The sequence below is a fragment of the Jaculus jaculus genome, chromosome 5 (genome assembly GCF_020740685.1).
Source record: "Jaculus jaculus isolate mJacJac1 chromosome 5, mJacJac1.mat.Y.cur, whole genome shotgun sequence".
Classification (NCBI taxonomy): domain Eukaryota; kingdom Metazoa; phylum Chordata; class Mammalia; order Rodentia; family Dipodidae; genus Jaculus; species Jaculus jaculus.
The window spans coordinates 77,426,351-77,450,772 of record NC_059106.1 but is presented as its reverse complement, the minus strand read 5'-3'; the positions used below and the strand labels follow the sequence as shown (position 1 = coordinate 77,450,772).

The 24,422-nt window shown below is 45.4% G+C and overlaps 1 protein-coding gene and 2 pseudogenes across 1 annotated transcript in view; all 3 read left to right on the top strand.

Moving 5' to 3' along the window:
• The first annotated feature begins 3,081 nt into the window (after positions 1 to 3,081).
• LOC101609724 (N-acetylaspartylglutamate synthase A) overlaps positions 3,082 to 24,422 on the top strand; it is a 37,157-nt gene continuing 15,816 nt past the window's right edge. Inside the window, exon 1 of the mRNA XM_045149936.1 lies at positions 3,082 to 3,244. Within this exon, the coding sequence (XP_045005871.1) occupies positions 3,082 to 3,244 (163 nt within the window). The remainder of the gene's footprint in view (positions 3,245 to 24,422) is intronic.
• Positions 15,006 to 15,368, top strand: LOC123460910 (annotated as a pseudogene).
• Positions 17,326 to 18,038, top strand: LOC101617976 (annotated as a pseudogene).

The window sequence follows — 24,422 nt, the reverse complement described above, 5'->3', positions numbered from 1 at the left end:
GATTCTCAGATTTGTGGCTTCTCACTGGCACAAAATGCATTTCTTATTATGAACTGTGTGTATCCAGCTCACAATATTTTATTTTACAACTATGTTTATTTACAACTGTTAGGTATTGTTTTCTCTCTTTGTTTTGGTATTCACTTTATTCTATTTTCTGTATAACTTTAAGTGCATAAAGGTTTATTTTTACAGGCCTCAGGAAATGGGTAGATTTCACAGGGCAATTTCTTGTCCCACCAAAAAACAAAAAAAATTTGCATTTTTGGTCAGTGTGTCCTAGAAGTGAGACTGAAGTTTACACCAGCAATGTTGTGCAAGAAAGAGTCTTGCATGAACCAAGACCTAAAGCAGCCTGCTGAGCATGACAGGCAGGAGATGGCACTGGAGACAGGTGACAGACATAGTGGGGAGGAGGAGGAATGCCAGAATAAATCATATGGAAACCTACTTTTCTGGACAATGGAACATTTAGAATCCACAGATTGTTAATAGAAAATTTTCAGTGCTAGGGATGGGATACCTTCCAGTGAGTTGCTGGCCAGGGAGGTCCCTGATGCCCCCAAAACATTACAGGCCATTGCCAAGGCTCTTGGTTACCCACCAAGAATAGATGGTAAGACCCTTTTACTGAAGACTCCACGTACTTGGGCTGCAAGGCCACTGAGAAATCCTGCTGGAACTGAGCTGAAAATCTCCTTCATGTAGACCAGCTGACAAAACAGCTAGAAAAAGCCAAGCTGCATGCAGCTCAATGGGAGAGAGAGAAATCACCAGGGAAGATACTCAACAGTGGACACTGCAAGCCTTCTATTTGGCCAACCAGCCCAAATGAGAGAATGGGTACAATACTGGCAAGTCTGTTATGGGGGAAAACAACTGCCCTCTAATTAGACGGGAGGCTCCCTCCATGGGAGGGAATACTTCCCTGATAATGAAAACCTACAACAGGGTTAGTCATGAGCCCTACAGGTGTAATGTCTGCTGCTGTGTGGCTGAATGTATATACTATGCTCATGAAACTGCCCAGCAAGCACTTCTCTTAATGTTCATTCTCATACATAAATGCTACTCTCAATTTTTCATTAGAAAACTTTCTCTTTTCAGATGGCAGTGACCTTGGGATGACTCAGAAGGCATCACGCTGCTGACAAGTAACAGAGGAATGCTCAGCACTGCAATATCTCTATCACACCTTCCAAGACTCAGGGAACATTGTGGAAGAGGTGGTGAAAAGAATGTAAGAGCCAAAGGAAGGGTAGGACTCCTTACAACATGCTCCTCCAGACACAAAATGCCCTGATATCCATGACCACACAGCGCCTGACACTACCTACATAAGACCATCATAATAGGAGGAAAAGAGGATGACATCAAAATAAAAGAGAGAATGATTGATAGGGGGAGGGGTATGATGGAGAGTGGAATTTTAAAGGGGAAAGTAGGGAGAGGGAGGGAATTAAAATGGAATGTTGTTTACAATCATGGAAGTTGTTAATTATAAAAAATGAAAAAAAAAAAATTGGAAGTCGTTCACATAGAACTTTTCCAAAGGCCCATCTTAGTGGGCATAATATTACAACAATAAAATTTTGAGTGGTGTGTGGTAGCACATGCCTTTAATCCCAGCACTTGGGAGGCAGAGGTAGTTGGATCACAGTGAGTTTGAGGCTACCCTGAGAATACATAGTGAATGCCAGGTCACTCTGGGTGAGGGGGGGGGGAGGGAGGGAGGGGGAGAGAGGGACAGAGAGAGAGGGAGGAAGAGAGAGAGAGAGAGAGGGGCAGACAGACAGACAGACAGACACACACACACCTTATCTCGATACACCAAAAAAAAAAAAGAAAATTTGGAGTCCGTTCACATAGAACTTTTCCAAAGGCCCACTTTAGTGGGCATAATATAACAACAGACCGTTTACTTTCTCAGAGAGATCTTACCCACTTATAGGTGTCATTGCTGGGGCGGGGGAGAGGAGAGGCTACCTTGAAACTGTAAAAATACTTTTACTTTCCTAAACACAAAACAAACAAACAAAAAAACAACTCTTTTTAGTCAGCCGGAAGAGCATATGACTGTCAGTCTTACAGTTATTTAGAAAGAAAGAGCTGGCTTCAAAGACTTGTTTGCAAACGGCTAGGAGCAAGGACGATGTGTGCAGGTGAGTGGGTTGTATGGCCCAGGACAAGGGAGACGGGCAGTTTGAGCAAAGAAGACACACGCCAGTGGTCCTTCTAACGAAAACGGGTCTTCTATCTGTTTTTATGACCTCGATGTTCTGACCGCTAGGAGCTGGTGCAGACTGGCACGAGGTGCTCAGTGAAAGAAAACCCGAAACCCTGAGAAATGAAATGCACCTTCAAATGAACCGAACTAGAGGCTGCTACAATTCAGCCTCCTCCGCCTCCCTGTCCTAGGCTGCAGGCCAGCATTTGGACAGAGACATGGCTTGTCTAAGAGCAGGGTGCCACGGCAGGGCCTAGTCGCGTGACCTTGCCAGGCCCCTTGGTCTCCTTAGGGAATCCCGGAGTCCCTGCACCCGTTCTCCGCAGTGGTCTGCTGGCATCCCAAGCCGGGAGCGATCCGCATCGCTTTCGGGGCGCGTCTGCTGCCCGTCGCGCACGACTGGCTCGACACCCAGGGCCTCCGCCGGGTCCCGCCCACTGGGGTGGGCTCCAGCCCCGGCCGGCAGCGCCACGCCCACCCCGGCCCGCGGCGCCGCGCCCAGCGCGGGGTCCCGCGGCGGCCGGGGGCGCTCGGTGCGCCGCCTGTCCCTCCGCGGCGCCCCCGCCCCGCCCCGCCCCGCCCCCCGGGGCCGCCGCTGCAGCCGGCCGCGCCGGCCCGCGCCCACCGCCGCGCGCTGATTGGCTGTCGGGCCGGCGGCGGCGCGGAGCGGCCGGGGCAGATTCGCTGGGTCAGGGCTGCAGAGGCGTCTGGCGCGCGGGCCGGCAGCGGAGCCGCGGCGCTCGCCCGGGACGGCAGCGTCCATCTCGGTCGCTGAGAGCGGGGTCCAGGGAGAGAGAGGCCGAGTCCTGCCCGGGCGGCTCCGCGTCGCTCGGGGCGCCGCCGCGCTCACCGCCATGTGCTCGCAGGTCTGGTTCCTGACGGACCGGCGCATCCGCGAGGACTACCCGCAGGTGCAGATCCTGCGCGCCCTTCGCCAGCGCTGCTCCGAGCAGGACGTGCGCTTCCGGGCGGTGTTCATGGACCAGATCGTCGTCACCGTCACCGGCGGCCACCTCGGTGAGCGAGGCGGGTCCCGGGAGGGCGGGGAGGCAGCCTAGGTTCCCCTCGGGGGTCGGCTGGGCGGGAGCCCTCACCCGCCCGCCCCCACCCAGCCAAGCGTTCGCCTCCAGACCGCTGACGAGCCTCCCTGGAGTCCAACCAGACAGCCGCCGTTTTCCAGGAGGCGTTAAAGAAAGCCCCTCACCTTAACAGCCTTTTGTGAACACCACCAGCCAAGTGCCTTGAGGGCAAGATTTGAGAATCATGATTTCGGTCTACCTTGGGGAACCTGATTTTGACCGAGACCCCAGTTCACCTGAAGCTGCTTGGGTGTCCGGGGCACGCGAAGCTGCAAACCCCAAATCTGTACATTTTACTTGAGTAGGTACCCTGTCAATCTAGACTTCGAGGTTTGGGAAATTAACACTAAATTTGCAAGATTGCTCTTACCATACATGTTTTGAAAACTTTTCCAACCGAGTATGCATTACTAATGATCCACATAGAATATTACTCCCAAACTGGAGGCCTACATGAAGGGGGAAACCAGAGGGAAGCTGAAGTCACCTCTGCGGTGTAAAGTTGGAGAGGAGACCGTTGATGGGTTTTCCTTAACTCATCCTTCAAAATTGGTGAATTCTGATTCCAGAAAAGCCAACATTTAAGACACACACGTTCTGGCCTCATTCATCACTTTACTAATAAGTACAGAGGACTTGGGAGACGGATGAGGTAGAGTTAACATCTGTGACTTCAAGAGATTGTGTTTTCAGGGGCTTATACTACTCTTCATATAAGCCCTGTCTGTCCAAGGCCTCATGACAGGAACTCAGTAGTGTTCTGGTTGTGTCTCTGGCACGCCTTTGGAGGTATCCAGCCATTTCGGAGGGTTCAGGTCTAAAAGGAGATTTGGTCTTAGTTTGAAATGGTTCTTAGGGTAATAATCATGCCATTTCAGACTTACCTGGTTGAATGAAGTCCTTTAGGTAAGGGAAGGCACTCCAAATTCTGAACAGGCTTCTTACCAGTGAGCTCCTGCATACATGTCCCTACATGAGCTTTATCTGCTGTAGTCTGAATAAGTTGTTCTAAACCATGTAATGTCAATTGCAGACCCATTGGAGAAGTATATACAGGCATTAGGTGTGTTACCTTTAATCCAAACTGGTGGTGTCTTTCAAATGGATAGGGTACTGTCTCCCAAGCCTTGATTTGTTAAAACTCTCAGCATTATTAATGAGGGACTCAATTCCTGAACAGAGAATCTGCAGGCCTGGATTCTTTTTGTTGTTGTTGTTTTTGGTATTTTTTTTTTTTTAAATGGGAGAGAGAATTAGCATGTCAGGGCCTTCAGCCAGTGCAGTGGAACTCCACTTTTTCTGCTGCCTTGTGCACATGTGCAACCTTGGCTCTCTTCACCTTGTGAGATACAGAGAGTGGAACATGGGTCCCTAGGCTTCGCATGCCAGCACCTTAACCGCTAAGCCATCGCCCCAGCTCTGGATCCCTTTTTTCTTTTTAAAGATTTTTTATTCCTTTATTTGCAAACAGGGAAAGAAAGAGAGACCGCGAGAGGGAGGGAGACATAATGAATGAGCATACCAGAGCCTCTTGCCACTGAAAACATACTGCAGACACATGTACCACTTTGTGCATCTAGCTTTGTGTGTGTACTGGGGAATCAAACTGAGGCCTTTTAGTCTTTGCAAGCAAGCTCCTGTAACCACTGAGCCATCTCTCCAGCTGGGTTCTTGTTACAACTTCACTGTTAATAAGTACCCTTGATTTTGCTTTTGACACATCACTTTGTCTTTTAAGTTTCTTTGTTTTCTTTGAGGTAGGGTCTCACTCTAGCCCATGCTTACCTAGAATTCACTATGTACTCTCAGTCTGGCCTGGAACTCATAGTGATCCTCCTACCTCGGCCTCCCAAGTGCTGGGATTAAAGGTATGTGCCACCACACCTGTCCACTTTGTCTTTTTAAATAAATATTTTTCTTTTTGTAAGCTGGGAGACAGACAGAAAGGTGCTCCGGGGCCTTTTGCCACTGCAAATACACTCCAGCTTCATGTGACACCTTGTGCATCTAGCTTTACGTAGGAAGTCAGGAATCAAACCCTGGATTGGCATGGTTTGCAAGCAAGCACTTTCACCCTGAGCCATCTCCCTAACTTGACTTTGTCCTTAATTCTCATTTTTCATTTATGAAATGACAAGCTGAGGTTCTCAAAGTTTGTAAACTCTATATTTCAGTTTCACAATTAAATAGAATAATGTTATACTTTGGTGATCTAAATTAAGTAGTTAATATGCACATATTGTATATATAAAAATTTTTTTTTTTTACTTATTGATGAGGGGATATAGAGAGAGTGTGTGTAGATGCCAGAGTCTGCTGTGGCAAATGAACTCCAGATGCATGTTCCACCTTGTGTGTCTGGTTGGCTTTATGTGGGTACTGGGGAATAGAACCCAGGCTGTTGGGCTTTGTAAACAAGTGCCTTTAGCTATTCAACCCTGTTCCTAGCTCCAATATATACCTCTTTTTGCCCTGAGGATGAGTTTACTTATTTATTTTGCAATGAATATAGATGTCTGTTTAGAGGTACATTGACCATGATTTTATATCATGTTTGTGTTGTAGTCCCATCAAGAATTCTTTAACAGTAGGGCTGCAGAGATGGCTTAGTGGTTAAGAGGCTTGCCTGCAAAGCCTAATAACTCATGTTTGAGCCGGGTGTGCTGGGACATGCCTTTAATCCCAGCACCCAGGAGGCAGAGGCAGGAGGATCTCCATGAATTTGAGGCCACCCTGAGACTACATAGTAAAGGTCATCCCTCACCAGAGTGAAACCCTACCTTGAAAACCAGAAAGAAAGACAGAAGGAAGGAAGGGAGGATGGTAGGAAGGGGGAAGAGAAAGAAAGAAAGAGCGAGCTTATGTTTCCTTCTCCAGGTCCCATGTAAGCCAGACGCACAGTGACACAAGCATGTGCCCAGGGGGGCTCCTGTGTCTGGAGTTCATTTGCAGTGGCTGAAGGCCACGGCACGCCCATTCTCTCTCTCTGCTCCTTTTTATCTCTCTATGAACTAAAAATAATTCCTTTTTTTTGAGGCATAGTCTCACTCTAGGTCAGGCTGACCTGGAATTCACTCTGGAGTGTCAATGTTGCCTTGAAGTCATGGTGATCCTTCTACCTATGCCTCTTGAATACTGGGATTAAAGGCGTGCACCACCACATTTAGGAAAAATAATTCTTTAGCTGGGCGTGGTGGTCCACGCCTTTAATCCCAGCACTGGGTGGCAGAGGAAGCAGGATTTCTTTGAGTTCAAGGTCAGCCTGAGACTCCAGAGTGAATTCCAGGTCAGGCTGGGCTAGACAAAACCCCACCTTGAAATACAAAAATAAATAAATAAAAATCAAAAAGCCTTTTACAGTTGACATATGTTCTATGTTTCTAAAATCCCATTTTAAAAAATCAGTTGGGGGCTAGAGAGATGGCTTAGAGGTTCAGGCACTTGCCTGTAGAGCCTAACAACTTGAGTTTGAATCCCTAACACCCATGTAGAACCATATGCACAAAGTGTTGCATGCTTCTGGCATTTGTTTGCAGTGATTCGAGACCCTGGGTAACGTATTTTCTCTGTCTCTCTTCTATCTCTCGCTGCTTGCAAATAAATAAATAATACTTTAAAAATAATCAATTGTAAGAACAGAGAAAACTAAATTCTAGTGCTTCAAGAAATATTTAAGCAGTTTTATTTAGTGTCTTAAAACTGAATGGAATTCATGAGTGGAAATATCTTAGTGTATTCACACACCAAGAAACACCTGTTGTTTTTTTTTACTGTTGTTGTTTTCTTTTTATTTATTTTTATTTTATTTATTTGAGAGCGACAGAGAGAGAGAGAGAGAGGGAGAGAGAGAATGGGCTCTCCAGGGACCTCCAGTACTGCAAATGAACTCCAGATCATGTGTCATGTTGTGCATCTGGCGTTCATCGTACTGGGGAATTGAGCCTTGAGCCAGGGTTCTTTAGGCTTCACAGGCAAATGCTTAACTGCTAAGCCATCTCTCCAGCCCCATTATTTGTTTTTTTTAAGGTAATATGTCTCATTGTATCCCAGCCTGATCTGGGACTCACTCTGTAGACACTAGCCTTGAACTCGTGGTGATCCTCCTACCTCTGCCTCCTGAGTGCTAGCATTAAAGGCCTGTGTCACCACGTCTGTCTTACTATATATTTTTTTTAACTACAAGAAACTAAGCATAGGGTTTTTTTTTGTTGTTGTTGTTGTTTTGCTTTTTTTTTTTTAATTTGCAAGCAGAGAGAGAAGGAGTGTGCCAGGGCCTCTTGTCACTGCAATTGCTCTCCAGATGCATGTGCCTTTGTGCATCTGGCTCTACATGGGTACTAGGGTAACAAAACAGTGTAATAAGGTTTTACAAGCAAGCACCTTAACTGCTGAGCCATCTCTCCAGACCAAGAACATGGCCATTTGGATGGGAGTTTAATTTTTTTTTTTTCTTCGAGGTAGGGTGTCACTCTAGCCCAGGCTGACCTTGAATTCACTATGGAGTTCAGGGTGGCCTCGAACTCACAGCGATCCTCCTACCTCTGCCTCCCATGTGCTGGGATTAAAGGCGTGCGCCACCACGCCCGGCTTGGATTTTAATTTTTTGTTAATTCAAAAGTTGTTACAAATCATAGCACTCAAGCCATTTAGATCACCACTTCTGCTCTTCTAAGCTGTTGAAAGATTAATTTGTTATGAGAAGCAAGTCACAAGAAAGTGGGTTTCATGAGAAGTGTCACTTTGTTTGCTTTGGGTAGTGCTGTAAGGTTGACCACAATAATGCTTTGTGCAGCATAATAGGCACCAACTAGCATTTTTGAGTGAATAAAGATATGTGGTGTATTTCTCAGTTTATTAATAATCTTGACAGTTTCCTAGGCCAAAGAAGAAAAAAAGTTTTCTTTTCAGGGCTGAAGAAATGGCTTAGCAGTTTGGGCACTTACTTACAATGACTGAAGGCCCAGGTTCAACACCCTAGGACCCACATAAAGCCAGATGCACAGAGTGGCACATGAATCTGAGGTTGGCTTGCAATTGCATGAGGCCCTGGCATGCCCATTTTCTCTCTCTGCCTCACAATCTCTCTGCTTGCAAATAAATGAATAAAAATATGAAAACAGAAGGAAAAATTGAGAATTCACTGATTTTGGAATAAGAGATGCAGCATTACATAGGATTGTCTTTAATCCCAGCATTTGGGAGGCAGAGGTTGAAGATCACCATGAGTTTGAGGCCAACCTGGAACTATAGTAAGTGCCAGGTCACCTGGGCTAGAGTGAGACCTTCCATCAAAAACAAACAAACAAAAGTAGGGTACCATGAAGTTGATGCTATGTCCCACTTGAGAAATTAGAATCTGAGAGACAGAAATGAGATTGCATCCACCTATTGTAACACCTTCATTTTACACAGAAGAACCAAAGGCTGAGAAGTAAGTGACTTCCTTAATGCCATTCAGATAGTTAATGGCAAAAACACAGTTCAAAAACATAATTTTTTTTTTTTGAGGTAGGGTTACACTCTAGCCCAGGCTGACCTGGAATTCCCTATGTAGTCTCAGGCTGGCCTAAAACTCACAGTAATCCTCCTACATCTGCCTCCTGAGTGCTGGGATTAAAGGCATGCACCACCATGCCTGGCCTCAAACCCCTAACTTTTGGCCAGAGAGATGGCCCAGTGGTTAAAGGTGCTTGCTTGCAAAGCCTGCAGGTCCAGGTTTGATTCCCTAGTACTCACGTAAAGCCAGATGCAAAAAGTAGAGCATGCATTGGGAGTTTGTATGCAGTCCCCATTCTCTCTGCTTTTTTTAAAATTTTTAAATTTTTTATTTATTTTTATTTTTATTTTTTATTTATTTATTTGAGAGCGACAGACACACAGAGAAAGACAGATAGAGGGAGAGAGAGGGAATGGGCACGCCAGGGCTTCCAGCCTCTGCAAACGAACTCCAGACGCGTGCGCCCCCTTGTGCATCTGGCTAACGTGGGACCTGGGGAACCGAGCCTCGAACTGGGGTCCTTAGGCTTCACAGGCAAGCGCTTAACCGCTAAGCCATCTCTCCAGCCCTCTCTCTGCTTTTAAATAACAAATAAAAATATAATTTTAAAATATCCCAATCTTACTAGATGTGGTGGCACATGCCTTTAATCCCAGTTCTCGCGAGGCAAAGGTAGCATAATCACTGTGAGTTCGAGACCAGCCTGAGCCTACAGACTGAATTCAGGTCAGCCTGGGCTAGAGTGAGACACTTCCTCAACAACACCACCAACAACAAATCTGACTCTTGGGGCAAGAGGGATAGTTTAGCAGGTAGGGCATTTGCCTGCAAAATCAAAGGACCCTTGGTTCAATTTCCCAGGCCCCACGTGAGCCAGATGCACAAGGGGGTACATGCATCTGGAGTTTGTTTACAGTATCTGTTGATTTTTTTTTTTTTAATTTGAGTGACAGACAGAGACAGTAAGAGGCAGATAGAGAGAGAGAGAATGGGTCAGCCAGGGCCTCCAGCCACTGCAAACGAACTCCAGACACATGCGCCTCCTTGTGCATCTGGCTAACGTGGGTCCTGGGGAATCGAGCCTCGAACCAGAGACCTTAGGCTTCACAGGCAAGCACTTAACCGTTAAGCCATCTCTCCAGCCCAACCTTTGTGCCTTTCTTAAGGCAGGATGTCACTCTACGTGAAGCTGCTCTGAAACTCACTCTATAGCCCAGGTGTGGTCTTGAACCAAAGGCAGACCTCCTACTTCACCTCCTCAGTGCTGGGCTTTTAGGTGTGAGCCACCCAGGTTTCCCTTGCTCCTTTGTATTAGGGAAGGACCAGAAAGAGGGAGTCAAATCTGGACGGGCAGTGCTCAGCAAGTTTCTTAGGGTTGTTCCTAAGCTCACTCTGCAGACTCGTGGGAGTCCAAAGGTAGAGATTACTATTACAGGGCAGGTCTGGAAACAGTATTTTTTACTGGGTTTCACTCAAGTCCAGACTGACCTGGAACTCACCTTGTAGCCCAGACTGGCCTCCAACTCATGGCCATCATTCTACCTCAGCCTCAAAGTATCTTCCTTCTACGCTGCTGTCTTAACATTATGAAAGTCAGTCCTATACATCCTTATTTTCTTAAAAAATTTTTTTTTGTTCATTTTTATTTATTTGAGAGTGATGGAGAAAGACAGAGGCAGAGAGAGAGAGAAAGAATGGGCACGCCAGGGCCTCCAGCCACTGCAAACGAACTCCAGACGCGTGTTCCCCCTTCTGCATCTGGCTAACGTGAGTCCTGGGGAATCGAGCCTCGAACTGGGGTCCTTAGGCTTCACAGGCAAGCGCTCAACCAATAAGCCATCTCTTCAGCCCCTTATTTTCTTTTATAGATTCTTCACTAATTAAATATTTATTAATTTTATTTTGAGGCAAGCCCAACAGACTGCCTTTTTTTATGCGAGAGTGAGAGAGTGAGACAGACAGAATTGGCACACCAGGGCCTACAGCCCCTGCAGCCAAAACTCCAGATGCATGTGTGCCCCCCACCCCACCATGCATTTGTTCAATCTTGAGTTACTGTGTGTCTGGCTTATATGGGACATAGAGAGTTGAACATGAGTCCTTATGCTTTGCAGACAAACACCTCAACTGCTAAGCCATCTCTCCAGCCCTTGTCAATTATTTTCAGTCTAGGCATAGCAGGCACTGACTATTAGGAGACCAAAATATACATCATCATCATCATTACATAGTTATAGATATGTATCTATATGTGCTTATATTAGGTTCTTTTACATATTAACATAATTACATGTTAAGTACCAGTAAGGGCCATAGCACACCTAGTACTCGCTAGGAGTTACAACTAATACTCATAGTTCTTTATGTCTCATCTCATCTCCACTTTGTACATCAGGGCTCTGTGGCTCCCAGCCTTCCACTAAAATCCCTCTGCCTGAGATGCCCATCTGGTTCCTCCCATCTGGTCCATTTTGATCCATTCTTCAAATCTAGCACAAGTCACTGAGCTCTCCTCAAGTCTTTCCTGACCTCGCTACTCTAACCCCAAGTAATCACACATTCCATCTGCTGCCAAATAACATTCAAATATCACTCATTGGATTTTATTGTAAGGTATATGCTTATAAGATTTTTCTCCTTCTCCCCTGAGTAAGTGGATGTTCTTCAGGTATGCAGTCCGTAACCAGTGCATAGTAGCTTTCAGTCAAGGTTTGTTGATGAGGGAGCAAAATGCCTTAAAAGGCTGATGATTTGAAGCACAAGACTTTTATAGCAGGAAAGTGTGATTGGATGTGTGTGTCTTAGTGATGAGTCATTATATGGGACAGGTTAACTCTCGAGAAGTAAGTTTTCTGACCACCCACAGGTCTAAATTATTAATTGACTCAAGAGGTAAGTATAGTCACAACTCACAGACAAATCCAAGGGCAGATATAGTGAGTCTGACCTGGGAAGTGAGTCTGTGTCACAGTCTCAAGGGCAGGATGATTCAGCCTCTCTTCTCTTACTTTCAGAGTTCAAACCTTACTGCCCACAGGTTTTGTGTGTGTGTGTGTGTGTGTGTGTGTGTGTGTAAATTCACCACTAAAGATTGCAACCAGTGCCTTATCCATGCTAGGCACATGATCCACCAGTGAGCTATGCCCTCCTAGTTCCAGATAGCAATTTCTAGATCAAGCTCTTTTTTGTTTCTGTGGTACTAGGTTTGAACACAAGGCTTTATGCATATTAGGCAAGTGCCCTCTCATTGAGCTACATGTCCACCTTTAAAAGAAAGGACAAGAGGCTTGAAGGACTCAGCAAAGTAGGAGCACTTATGCTTCTATGGACACAGGAGAGAGGGGGCAAAGAATGGGATATAAAAATTAGTGGTTTCAGATGTACGATATTACATAGGTGATGAAAAGTTGTAGGTGTGACCACACGTCACTGAAGTGAAATGTAAGTGGAAGAAGACAGGGAAAGGAGAAGCAAGCCATAGGCAGTTCATGTCTAGTGACAGAGAACAATAACTCAAGGTGCCAGACAGTTGCCTTAGTGGTTAAGGTGCTTGCCTACAAAGCCGAACAACCCAGGTTTGATCACCTAGTACCCACGTAAAGCCAGATGCATGAAATGGTGCCTACATCTGGAGTTCATTTGCAGCAACAGGAGGCTCTGGTGCACCTATTCTCTTATCTCTTTCTCCATATATGTATGTGTATATATATACATCTACATATATATATGTGTGTGTGTATATATATATATATATATACATATATATACATATATATGTGCATATATATGTATATGTATATGTATGTGGAATTCATAATAAATAAATGAATATCTTTTTAAAAAAAACTCAAGAATAAGAATTTAACATAACTATTACGGGTTACTTAGAACAAGAGAAAATTTAGATGGTAAGAAGGGGACAGCGCCAGGGAACAGGTGGCAGAGAGCAGAAGCTTCTAAAGAGGAAGAGATTTCACATAGGAAGGGAGCTGTAGTGGTTTCAACAGAACTGGAAGAGGCAAGGAGAAACTCCCAATCGTATCCTCACATCCAAGCACTGCTTGAAGTTTCAACTGGAGATCAAGGGAAGCTGTGTCCTCCAGTGAAATCTACCTTACGGTTATAGCCAGAAGAGGAAAGGAACAGTCAGTGAGGAAGCAGAGAGCCATTTGCTAATCATACAGCTGGACTTCCTAAGGACAGCAGTGAAGGTGTTATAAAGGATGGAGAGAAAGGGGCTTGTGTCAAGGAGGAAAATGAGACTATTGTACTGATAAGGGTGTAGGAGAAGAGCTGGGGAGGTGGCTTATCAGTTAAAGTCATTTGGAAACCTTGGCAACTCTGGTTCAGTTCCCCAGTATCCACATATACCAGATGCACAAATTGGTGCATGCATCTGGAGTTCATTGAGAGAGGTAAGAGGTCCTGGCGTGTCCATTCTCTTTGTCTCTCTCTCTCTCTCTCTCTCTCTCCATCTTTCTCTCTCTCTCATTCGCCTTGCAAATAATACACAAACCTACAAAATTATGTGGGGGAGTGTTGTGATTTGATTTAGGTGCCCCCCCATAAATTTAGGTGTTCTGAGTGCTAGGTTCCCAGCTGATGGAATTGGAAATTAAAATCCTCCTGGAGGTGATATATTGTTGGGGACAGCCTTATGGGTGTTATAGTCAGTTTCCCCTTGCCAGTGTTTGGCACACTCTTCTGTTTCCATTGTCCACCTGATGTTGGCCAGGAGATGAAGTCTACTCTGCTCATACCATCATGTTCCCCTGTCAAGGTGGAGCTTTTCCTGATGTCTGTAAGCCAAAATAACCTCCTTTTTTCCCCACAAGCTGCTCTTGGTCAGATGATTTCTGCCAGTAACATGAACCTGACTACAACAGGCAACAAGGCGGTTAAGATTTTGATGGTGATCAAATAAATTAAGAGTGGTAGATAGCAAGCCAGAACACAGAGTGGCTGACACCAGGAGATTGTGTCGCGAGCACTCTCAAAGATGATTGGTTGAGAGGAATCCACCAGCGAAGGCCAATGATACTCAGACACTGGTATACTTGCAAAGGAGTTTACTGGGATGAAAGTCACGCACAAGGAAGTCCAAACTATCACAAATAATATTATAGCTAATATAATATATAACCAAGGTTTATGCATCGCTACATTACTAACACAAGAATATTTCTTTTTTTTTTTTGTTGTTCATTATTTATTTATTTATTTGAGAGCGACAGACATAGAGAGAAAGACAGAGGGAGAGAGAGAGAATGGGCGCGTCAGGGCTTCCAGCCACTGCAAACGAATTCCAGATGCGTGCACCCCCTTGTGCATCTGGCTAACGTGGGACCTGGGGAACCGAGCCTCGAACTGGGGTCCTTAGGCTTCACAGGCAAGCGCTTAACCGCTAAGCCATCTCTCCAGCCCCACAAGAATATTTCTAACGAGTCTAACATGTATACGACCTGACAACACGAGATTTGAGTTGCGACGTTTTACGACGTTTTACGACCTGACCAACGCGAAGTTCGAGCTGCGCTCCAAGCCGAGTCTTGGTCCGCTGGCATAAGCTAGTGCTCTGCCTTACGGATGATCATTCGGACAGAGTGTCGGGCTGATGAATTCAGATCGGTGATGTGTACTGTGGGGGTCTCAGTCAGGACTGCTGAGTAACCTTTCAGTCAGTCATAGTGTCGGGAGACTGAGACAATGGTTGCTGAGCAGCTGGGGTTTTTATACCTTCCAATACTTATCCAATAGTTCCACACACACATCTGCTAATCTCTACTACGTCACTGCACACAGTTAGTCTTACTTTTGCTTACAAGCTTTGACTTTGCATTTTTTACTCTCACAACAAACTTGTTTATCCTAAACTGGCCCTGGACCATATGCTGGTCCTTACATGCTCATAACAGATGGACACTTTGAAGTAAGAGGAGCAGGATTCCCAATCTGAAGAAGATGTAACCTTATTCCTGCCTGTCTAAGCCTCTTGCTGGCCCCATTAGTGACCCTGGTCTGAGACACTTGATCACCATTGCATAGGAAGGGTCTTGAGGATTTCCACCTTCTCCAGACCCATCCAGTAGACTGAACCCAGGGCATTGTTCTGTCTGGGAGAGTGAGGAGCAAGTTCAAGGCACCAGAGCAAGAGGTATCTGTGGATGCTGGCAGTGAAGTGAAGCTGGAACCATCAGAGAATATGAGTGAATTTTGGCACAAACTGGGCTGCTGTATGGTAGAGAAACCCAGGTCAAAGGAGAAGAGAAGAGCAGACCATGATTGGGGAGCCAGTGAATTTTGTCCGCCTGCTTCACGTTGGCTGTGGGGAGATGGGGCTGGAGACAGACTTGCCATGACATGTGCCATTCAGGAGCTGATGCAATCTAAGGAAAACCAAGACAGGCCCTGGAGCCATGCTAGGGGCTTGCAGCTTCCATGGGAACAGTTGAACAGTCCTGGAGCCCCTACTCCATGTCAACCCAGAAGGAATGCTACCCTGCCACACCAGGTGCCTCCTACAACCAGTGATCCAAGAGCCTCAGGCTGGGTGGGAATAGCCTGAGGCAGCAGGCTCCCTTCCCTACCCCTGCAGAGTCCTTTAGTACCCCACAATGAATACCAATAAACCCAACCAGCAAGATTCTCAGTAGAATTTGGGCAGAGGAGCCGGGATATAAGAGTATAATCTTTTTATTAAAAACAACTCAGGGCTGGAGAGATGTTTAGCAGTTTACAGCGCTTTTCTGCAAAGCCAAAAAATGCAGGTTTGATTCCCCAGTACCCATGTCAAGCCAGGTGTAAAAGGTGGCACATGTGTCTCGAGTCTCTCTGCAGTGCCTAGAAGACCTGGCATGCTCATTCTCGTCTATCTTCCTCTTTCTCTCTCTCAAATAAGTAAAATAATTTTTTTCTCAATTTTTATTAACATTTTTCATGATTATAAAAAGTATCCCATGATAATACCCTCCCTCCCCCCCCCCACTTTCCCTTTGAAATTCCATTCTCGATCGTATCCCCTCCCCATCTTAATCAGTCTCTCTTTTTTTTATTTTGATATCATGGTCTTTTCCTCCTCTTATGATGGTCTTGTGTAGGTAGTGTCAGGCACTATGAGGTCATGGATATGCAGGCCATTTTATGTCTGGAGGGAGCACGTTGTACGGAGTCCTACCCTTCCTTTGGCTCCACATTCTTTCTGCCACCTCTTTTGCATTAGACCCTGAGCCTTGGAAGGTGTGATCGAGATGTTACTCAGTACTCCAGTCACTTCTTTCAAGTACTATGATACCTTGTGAGTCATCCCAAAGTCACTGCCATCTGAAAAGAGAAGATTCTCTACCCAAAGTGAGAGTAGCGTTAATATAAGGGTATAAATATTAAGAGAAGTGCTTACTGTGCAGTCTGATAAGCATAGTATATACATTTTTCCAGACATCAGCAGGTTTTATAACCCTAGGGCTCATGACAACCCCTGTTTTAAGTTTTCAGTATCAGGGATGTGTTTCTCCCCATGGAGCAGGCCTCCAGTCCAATTGGAGGGCACTTGGTTTCCACCATGACAGACGTGCCACTGTTGCACCCATTGGCTCATTTGGTCTGGCTGGCCAATTATAAGGCTTGCAGTGCCCATTCTTGAGTATCTTCACTGGTGGTATCTCTTTCTCCTATTGAACTACATGTAGAATGGGTTCTTCCAGCTTTCTGTCTACTGGTCTACATGGAGAAGGTTATCAGCTCAGTTCTAGCAGGATTTCTTAGTGGCTTTGCAGCCCATGTATGTGAAGTCTTCAGCAATAGGGTCTTACCATCTATTCTTGGTAGGAAACCAAGGGCTTCAGTAATGGCCTATAATGTTTTGGGGGCATCAGGGACCTCCCTGGCCAACAACTCACTGGAGGTATCCCATCCCTGGCACTGAAAATTTTCTAATAACGATCTATGGCTCCTAAGTGTTTCATTGTCCGAAACCAGAGGATTCCATATGATTTATTTGCATCCTCTTAGATTTTGATTAGCCCTCCCTCCACCTTTCCTTTACTCAGTCTCTTCCCCTGACCTCACTTTGGGCCTCATTCTCCCTTCTCTGTCTATCTTCCTCTTTCTCTCTCTTAAATAAGTAAAATAATTTTTTTTAAAAAATCAAAAAAAAATTTACCAGAAGGTATAGATAATGATAAAATTGATTCTTAAAGAAAAAAATTAGTTCTCTTACTTACCCCATCCTGCTACTACCTCTGGCCTTACCCCATCTGGTTAGGAACCTTCTTTCTGTTTGAATACGAGTGAAGAGCTGGATCTCCATTTGACAACGTTCTCTCATCAACCTCCCTGCTGGCCCAGGTGAAAGGAAGAGGATTTGGTCAAAGCCAGGCAGTAGCAAGCTTAGGGCTGTGTCAAGACAGACTTCCTGACCATTAAGAAGTGGTTGGGGGACAGAGCATTCTGGGAAATTAAATTTGCTGTAGTCTGCAAATCACCATGGGCGGCTGCTGCGTGGGATCCCCGGGTGAAAATAAAAGATGATAACCGCAGCCAGACCCACTTTTGAACCTGCAAGAGGGGGAAGAGGAAAAGGAGAAGGTGATTTGAGCCAACTGTCAAAACAGTGTTCAAGCAGAGACCTTCCCTCTCATACAAAGATAAAATACAGACAAACTACTCAGGTGCCCCTGAAGAGGTTTGTAACCGTGATTTCAAGAAAGAGTTGGGAGAGAGAGAGAGCAGCTGCTAGGGAAAAAAACAGATTATCCAACCCGATAACACACAACTTCAGTTTCAAAGAAGCCCTGCTTAGATCAGATCCCTGCTGCCAACCTGGATGCAGATGATCCTCTGACAGATGAGGAAGATGAAGATTATGAAGAGGAGAGTGATGATGATGATACTGCAGCTCTTCTTGCAGAACTGGAAAAAATTAAAAAGGAAAGAGCTGAAGAGCAGGCCAGGAAGTAACAAGAACAAAAAGCAGAAGAGAGAAATCGGAGTGGAAAACATTCTAAGTGAAAACCCTCTCCTTAATCTCACTGGCCCATCCCAGCCTCAGGCCAACTTCAAAGTTAAAAGAAGGTGGGATGATGATGTTGTCTTCAAGAACTGTGCAAAAGGTGTAGATGATCAGAAGAAAGACAAAAGATTAGTAAATGATACTCTGTGATCTAAATTTCACAAAAAATTCATGAAGAAATACATTAAGTAGTGCAGTTTTATGTGCTTAATTAAAGATGCAAAATGTGAAGGATCAAAAAAAAAAAAAACAAAAAAACAAGAAGGGGCTGGCAGGGAGCAGCTGGAGAGATGGCTCAGCAGTTGAGGTGCTTGCCCTCCAAGCCTAAGAACTGAGGTTTGATTCCCCAGGACCAATGTAAAGCTAGATGCACTGGGTGGAGCATACATCTGGAGTTTGTTGCAGTGGCTAGAGGCACTGGCATTCTAATTCTCTCACTATGGTTCCTTTCTATCTCTCTTTCACATGAATAAATCAAATAATTTTCAAAACTTGTTAAAAATAAAAACAGAGCCAGGCGTGGTGGCGCACGCCTTTAATCCCAGCACTCGGGAGGCAGAGGTAGGAGGATCGCTGTGAGTTCGAGGCCACCCTGAGACTCCATAGTGAATTCCAGGTCAGCCTGGGCTAGAGTGAGACCTTACCTCGAAAAACCAAAAAAAAAAAAAAATAAAAAAATAATAAATAAAAAAAAAGAGTAGGAAGAGGGTGAGATAAATAAGTGTAGGGCTCCTGTGATCCCGATAGCATGGGAGCAAGGCTTTCTGACCAAAACAGTTTTGACATTTGGACAGATTAATTCTTTATAGCGGAAGGCTATCTGTGTATTATAAAATATTTAGCAGCAATGCTGACCCACTAAAGTTATGACAACTAAAAATATCTCCAGAAATTGCCAAATGTCTTCTAGGGACAAAATCACCCACAGAACCACAGCTGTAGAGTGAAGACAAGCATGTGTTAAGCCATCTCTATGCACACCCCCTTGAAGTTAATCATCTGAAGCTTGAACCAGTGAACTAGGACCCCTTGTTGAGCACCCTCAACAGAGCTGCGCATGACCTCATTCAGATGCATTGCTTGTGCTTGCAGAGAGGTCTCTGTAAGATGTTTCTCCTTTCTTCCTCAGGGATTTCTGCAGTGTGAAGGCAAGAACAGGGAATGCTGGGGCATTGCCGGGGTAGGGGGAGATAAAAATGCAGAGACACTCTGGTTGTCCTGTCCATGTTCTGAGCTCATTTCTGTGCCCCAGTCCTTGAACCAGAGTCGGGATTCAGGGATGTTTGTTGATGATCAGGCCCCTCCCCACCTGGCTGAAGAGTGGCTTCAGATGGGAGAGCACTGTAGGAGCAGAGTGTTTTAGGCCCATGGTTTTCTCAGGTGATTTTGTTCTGGCCCTTTCCTTGCAGGGTAATTAGAAAGGCTGAGCAACACAGAAGAGCTCTTGCCTGTTATTAGACGAGAAGGCTGGGGGAGGGAGGGTCTCATTAGCTCTGTAAGAAGAAGCCTGTTTTGTGGTGATGGGGTCAGGATTAGCAACTGATCCACTTGCTGATTCCACCATCCATCCAGTTTGTCCCTACCTATAGTGGCAAGTTTTCACTTTTTTCAAATGTTGATGTATGTGAAGTTTTTCAGGTTAAAGTTTTGCCATGAACATACATGCCCAATTCACACTCAGTTCCATTCAAGCTAGTTGCTCTGAAAATAGCCTGCCTTATTGCTCTAAAGAAGCTCAATAGCTAGCTTCAGGCTAGATAGAAATCTGAAGGGTTAACTGGATAGGTAGAAAGGTGGGTGGCTCCTGATCTCCAGTCTGGTCCTTAATTTCCTGGACACAATCTTGTCCTTGGTGTGATCTTGCCTTGAGCTACCGTTTCTGGTGTGTATGTTACCATCACTTATCAAGGATTGAGATGGGTTTGAGAATTGTAATTTATATATAAAATTGTTGGATTAAAAATTTTTTTCTTTCAAATTAAAAAATCAAGCCAAAAAAGAAGAATGGTAAGGGGAGAGGGTTGTACATGGGGGAAAGAAGGGAAGGATGTAGAACGCCCATGAATATCTACATGGAGATAGGCATCTGAGGGTGTGAAACAGCACACATGTACTTATGAGGTGCTCAGGATGGGGAAATAGCCCTACCAGCTTACCACTATGTTTCTTCTTTTTTTTTTGAGGTAGTTCCTCACTCTAACATGGACTGACCTAGAATCCACTGAGTAGTCCCAGATTAGCCTCAAATCACAGCCATCCTCCTACCTCTGCCTCCAAAGTGTTGGGATTAAAGGCATGTGCCACCATACCACACCCAGTTTACACCTTCATTTCTAATTGCTTGTAAGAGTTAGGCAATACTGCAGATAACCAACTTCCTTCCCTTTTTTTTTTTTTGAGGAAGAGAGAGAAAAAAGAAATTGGTGCTCCAGACCCTTCTGTCACCTAGTGGGCATGCATGACCTTGCACTTACCTCACCTTTGCATCTGTGCGATCTGGAGTGTTGAATATGGGTCTTTCAGCTTTGCAGGCCAGTGCCCTAAGGGCTAAGCCATCTCTCCAGCCCCAACTACTTTTTTGATTGGATGTGAGGCCTACTTCGCTGAAGGGAATTCATATCTTGTCCTGTAACCTGGTCAGAAGACTGTGGATGGGGAGGCCCTGTAGGCCATAATGAGGAAGCTACTACTGTCATTTTGCTGAAAGGACAAGTTGGATTTGTCAAACTACCTTCTAAATGTTATGTTTATGCCTATAGATCACTGTTGCTCTAGATTTGCTCAGAGAAGCTTCTTGCAGTGGGCAGCGCTTACTGCAGAGATTCATGTTGCTTAAAGACTGTTGAGTGCTCAGCCCTAAATGGGACATCTATATTGTCACCTCCAAGACTCAAGAAATATCACAGAATAAAATTTAAAAAATGAATAAAGGAGGGCTGGAGAAATTGCTTAGCGGTTAAGGCACTTGATTGTGAAGCCTAAAGATCCAGGTCTGGTAGCCGGGCGTGGTGGCGCACGCCTTTAATGCCAGCACTTGGGAGGCAGAGGTAGGAGGATTGCAGTGAGTTCAAGGCCACCCTGAGACTCCATAGTGAATTCCAGGTCAGCCTGGGCTAGAGTGAGACCCTACCTCAAAAAACAAAAAAAAAAAAAAAAAAAAAAAATCCAGGTCTGAGTCCTCAGAACCCATATAACCCATATCCACGTGGCACATCTGGAGTTCATATGCTGATATGCCCATTCTCTCTCTCTCTGTGTGTGTGTGTGTGTGTGTGTGTGTGTGTGTGTGTGTGTGTGTGTATGTGTCTAGTAAATAAAAATTTAGGGGCTGGGGAAATAGCTTAGTGGTTAAGGTGTTTACCTGCAAGGCCTAAGGACCCTGGTTCAATTCCCCAGGACCCACATAAGCTAAATGCACAAGGGGGCGCATGCTTCTGGAGTTTGTTTGCAGTGGCTAGAGGCCCTGGTGCACCCATTCTCTCTCTCTACCTATTTCTGTATTTCTCTCTCTCTCTCTCACTCTCTCAAATAAATAAATAAAAATAAAATTAAAATATTAAAAAAAAATTTAGAAAATTAGCCAGGCATGGTAATGCGCACCTTTAATCCCTGCACTCAGGAGACATAGGTAGGAAGATCAGTGTGAGTTTGAGGCCACCCTAAGACTATAGAGTGAATTCTAGGTCCACCTGGGCTGAAGTGAGACCTTAATCTCAATAAATCAAAATAAAATAAAATAAAAATTAAAGAAACCTCAGAGAAGAAGGGATAGGGAGAAGGTAAGAGCAGAGGAAGGGGAGGAGTGCTATGGAATGCTGTCTCCATGTGGGACATGGCTGTTGCTGAGCTGACAGCAGTTGTGATTTCATCCAGTAAACCTGATAGGATTGCATGCATTCATATTCCACCATGGATGACTGAAGGCCTCACAGGCCCCACCTTTCCCTGAGGGTATAACCTTGTGCTTGACTCACCTTTGTGAGGACACATTCTCTTTACTGATGTAACCATTAGTAAGTGCACATGTTTCTATATCTAATTCCTCACCCCTCTCATTTAAGCAACACAAATGAAACTCTTGATCCCCAGAAAAAAAAAAAGGCAAGAAAAATGAAAAAAAAAAAAAGTTTGGCAAAATGGAGAAGCTCATCAGGAATGGCAGAGGGATAAGACAGGATAATGGGGTGTGGTAAGTATAATCAACATGCATTACAGGTATTACGAAAATAAAATAATAAATCTCATTGTATATTAATATATATTCATTTTCATTATTTGATATTTCAAATTTGAGTTATTTGGAAACAAGAGACAAAAGTAAGACCAAGAGATAAGATCCAGAACATAAGATCCCCTTCTAAGAGCACATGTTCACAATTCTGTGGAGAAGCAGGCAAGGGCCACACGGGAGCTCTTGCCCTTTCTTGCTTCGTCCTATAGACCCCTCCTCCATTCAAGTTCTAGTCCCACCTGCTTTGTGACTCACTGCCTGCTGTCCTGTCCCTGATCTTCAGTGTCCTCCAGTTGATCAACAAGACATAATGTCCATTCTCTGATTACCTCTCATTCAACAGTTACATACGTGAGGTAGAAACCTACTTCCACAGACCTGGACAATGACTTCCTTTTTACTAGCTTTTTGTTTATTTAGAAAGGGCGAGACAGAGAGAGAGGGAGGGAGGGAGAGAGGGGGGGGAAGGAGAGAATTGGCAGACCAGGGCCTTTCAGCCCTGTGAACAAACTGTAAACAAATCCAGATTCTTGCTCCACCTAGTGGGTATGTGCAACCTTGTGCTTTCCTCACCTTTGTGCATCTGGCTTATGTTGGATCTGGAGACAGACTGAACATGGGTCCTTAGGCTTTGCAGGCAAGTGTCTTAAGTGCTAAGCCATCTATCCAGCCCTGACTTCCTTTTTATAACCAGTTCTGCTGAGGAACACACTCAGCTCTTGGTTCTCTCCTAACTCTCTGATCAAACTCTGCCTATTCAGAGGTAAAACTGCACAATAATTCAGGAACAGAGAGGAAGGTGGCAGTTCCATTCCTTCTCCTTAGTGCTTCACATGATTGCTCAGACTTACTGGGACCATACTGCTGGTCAGAGGACCTCCTCACTGCATCAAAGGCAGGGCAAGCTCATAATGGGCACCGAGTCATGGAACGTTGGGAGTGGTGATTGTGAGGTAAATACTGGAGAGTTCTGGCACAAGCTCAGTCGCTCACTGACTTCTGGTGAAGTAAGAAGTCTGGAGTGTCTTTTAGAAAGATGACTCGAAAGCTTCCTCCGATATTCCCGTCTCCTCCTGCTGCTCCTCCCCCGACTCGTCGTCGTCCTGGTCCTCGTCCTCTAGCCTCCATTCCTAACTTGGCTGCTCAGAGGTCCACCTCTCAGCGTCATCTCCAGCCCAATCCTCCCCCTGGTGCGCCCCGTCGTACTGCTTTCCCTCCCATTGCAGCCCCTTCCCGACGCCCCAACCCAAGTGTCTCCTTCCCTCAATTTACCTTTCCTTGCACCCTTCACCCTAGGAATTCTAGTCACGCTGCTCCCCAGCCCAGATTTTCCCCTGTCCCTAGTCCCTACTCCTCCTAACTCCCCTGTGGAACATGAATAGTTCCGAGCTTACCTGTAGTCCAGCCGATACCATGTACCGCAGGTGAGTGACAACCTCGTCCTTGGCAGTGATTCTGTGGGTTGCGGTGCTCTTAACTGCCTGGGCTGTGACAGGCTCCTGGCAGCCTGGCCTGGTCCACAGGGAATGCAGGACCACAGAGCGGGCACGCAGCTGGAGCTCCTCTCAGTGAGGCACAAGACCCCTCTATGCACTGAACCCGGGTGCTTAGTACTGAGGATCCCCGTCATCCCGCCTTCATCCTCCTCTTCAGATGCCAGGATGCCTCTGACAGCTTCCTTTTCCAGTCTAGTCCTCTCCCCTCTTGCCTTCTCAGCAGCCTGCCTGAGTTACTACATAGGAAACTGGCTTCTCTGTAGAACTTGGGGTTTTGTTTTAATTAACTATTTATTTGAGAGAGTGTGTGAGAGAGATAAAGACAGAGAAAGAATGGGCATGCCAGGGCCTCCAGTCACTGCAAATGAACTGCAGACTCATGCAACACTATCTGCATCTGGCTTACAGGGTAATCAAACCTGGGTCTTTATGCTTCACGGGCAGGTGCCTTAACCATGAAGCCATCTCTCCTGCCAGGTTACTAGGGTTTTGAAGAAAGAGGAAACTGTGGAACCAATAGAGACAAGAGGAAATCTAGAGGGTGGGTCCAGTTGATCTGCTCTGGGTGCAGGTGAAGGCAGGAAAGGGAGACCCTGAAACCCACAGTGGTCCTTGTGCCCCTACAGATAGGTGGGGGGGGGTTGTTTTATTTTGGTCTTGTTTCTCTCTGATTTTTCCCCCTCCTGGTGGACTTCAAAGTCTTTATGTCCTTGGGAAATACCTCCTTCCAAAAAGGAAGGGACCTTTCTTGTGTCCTTATTAATGTCCCAAATACAGAACCGCTGTCAGTGTCCTAGACCCCAGGAGGAAGGACTGAGAGAGAAACTGCCACCTGATGGCATAAAACAAGCAAACGATACTGAAGTCTGATTCAATAAAGTCACC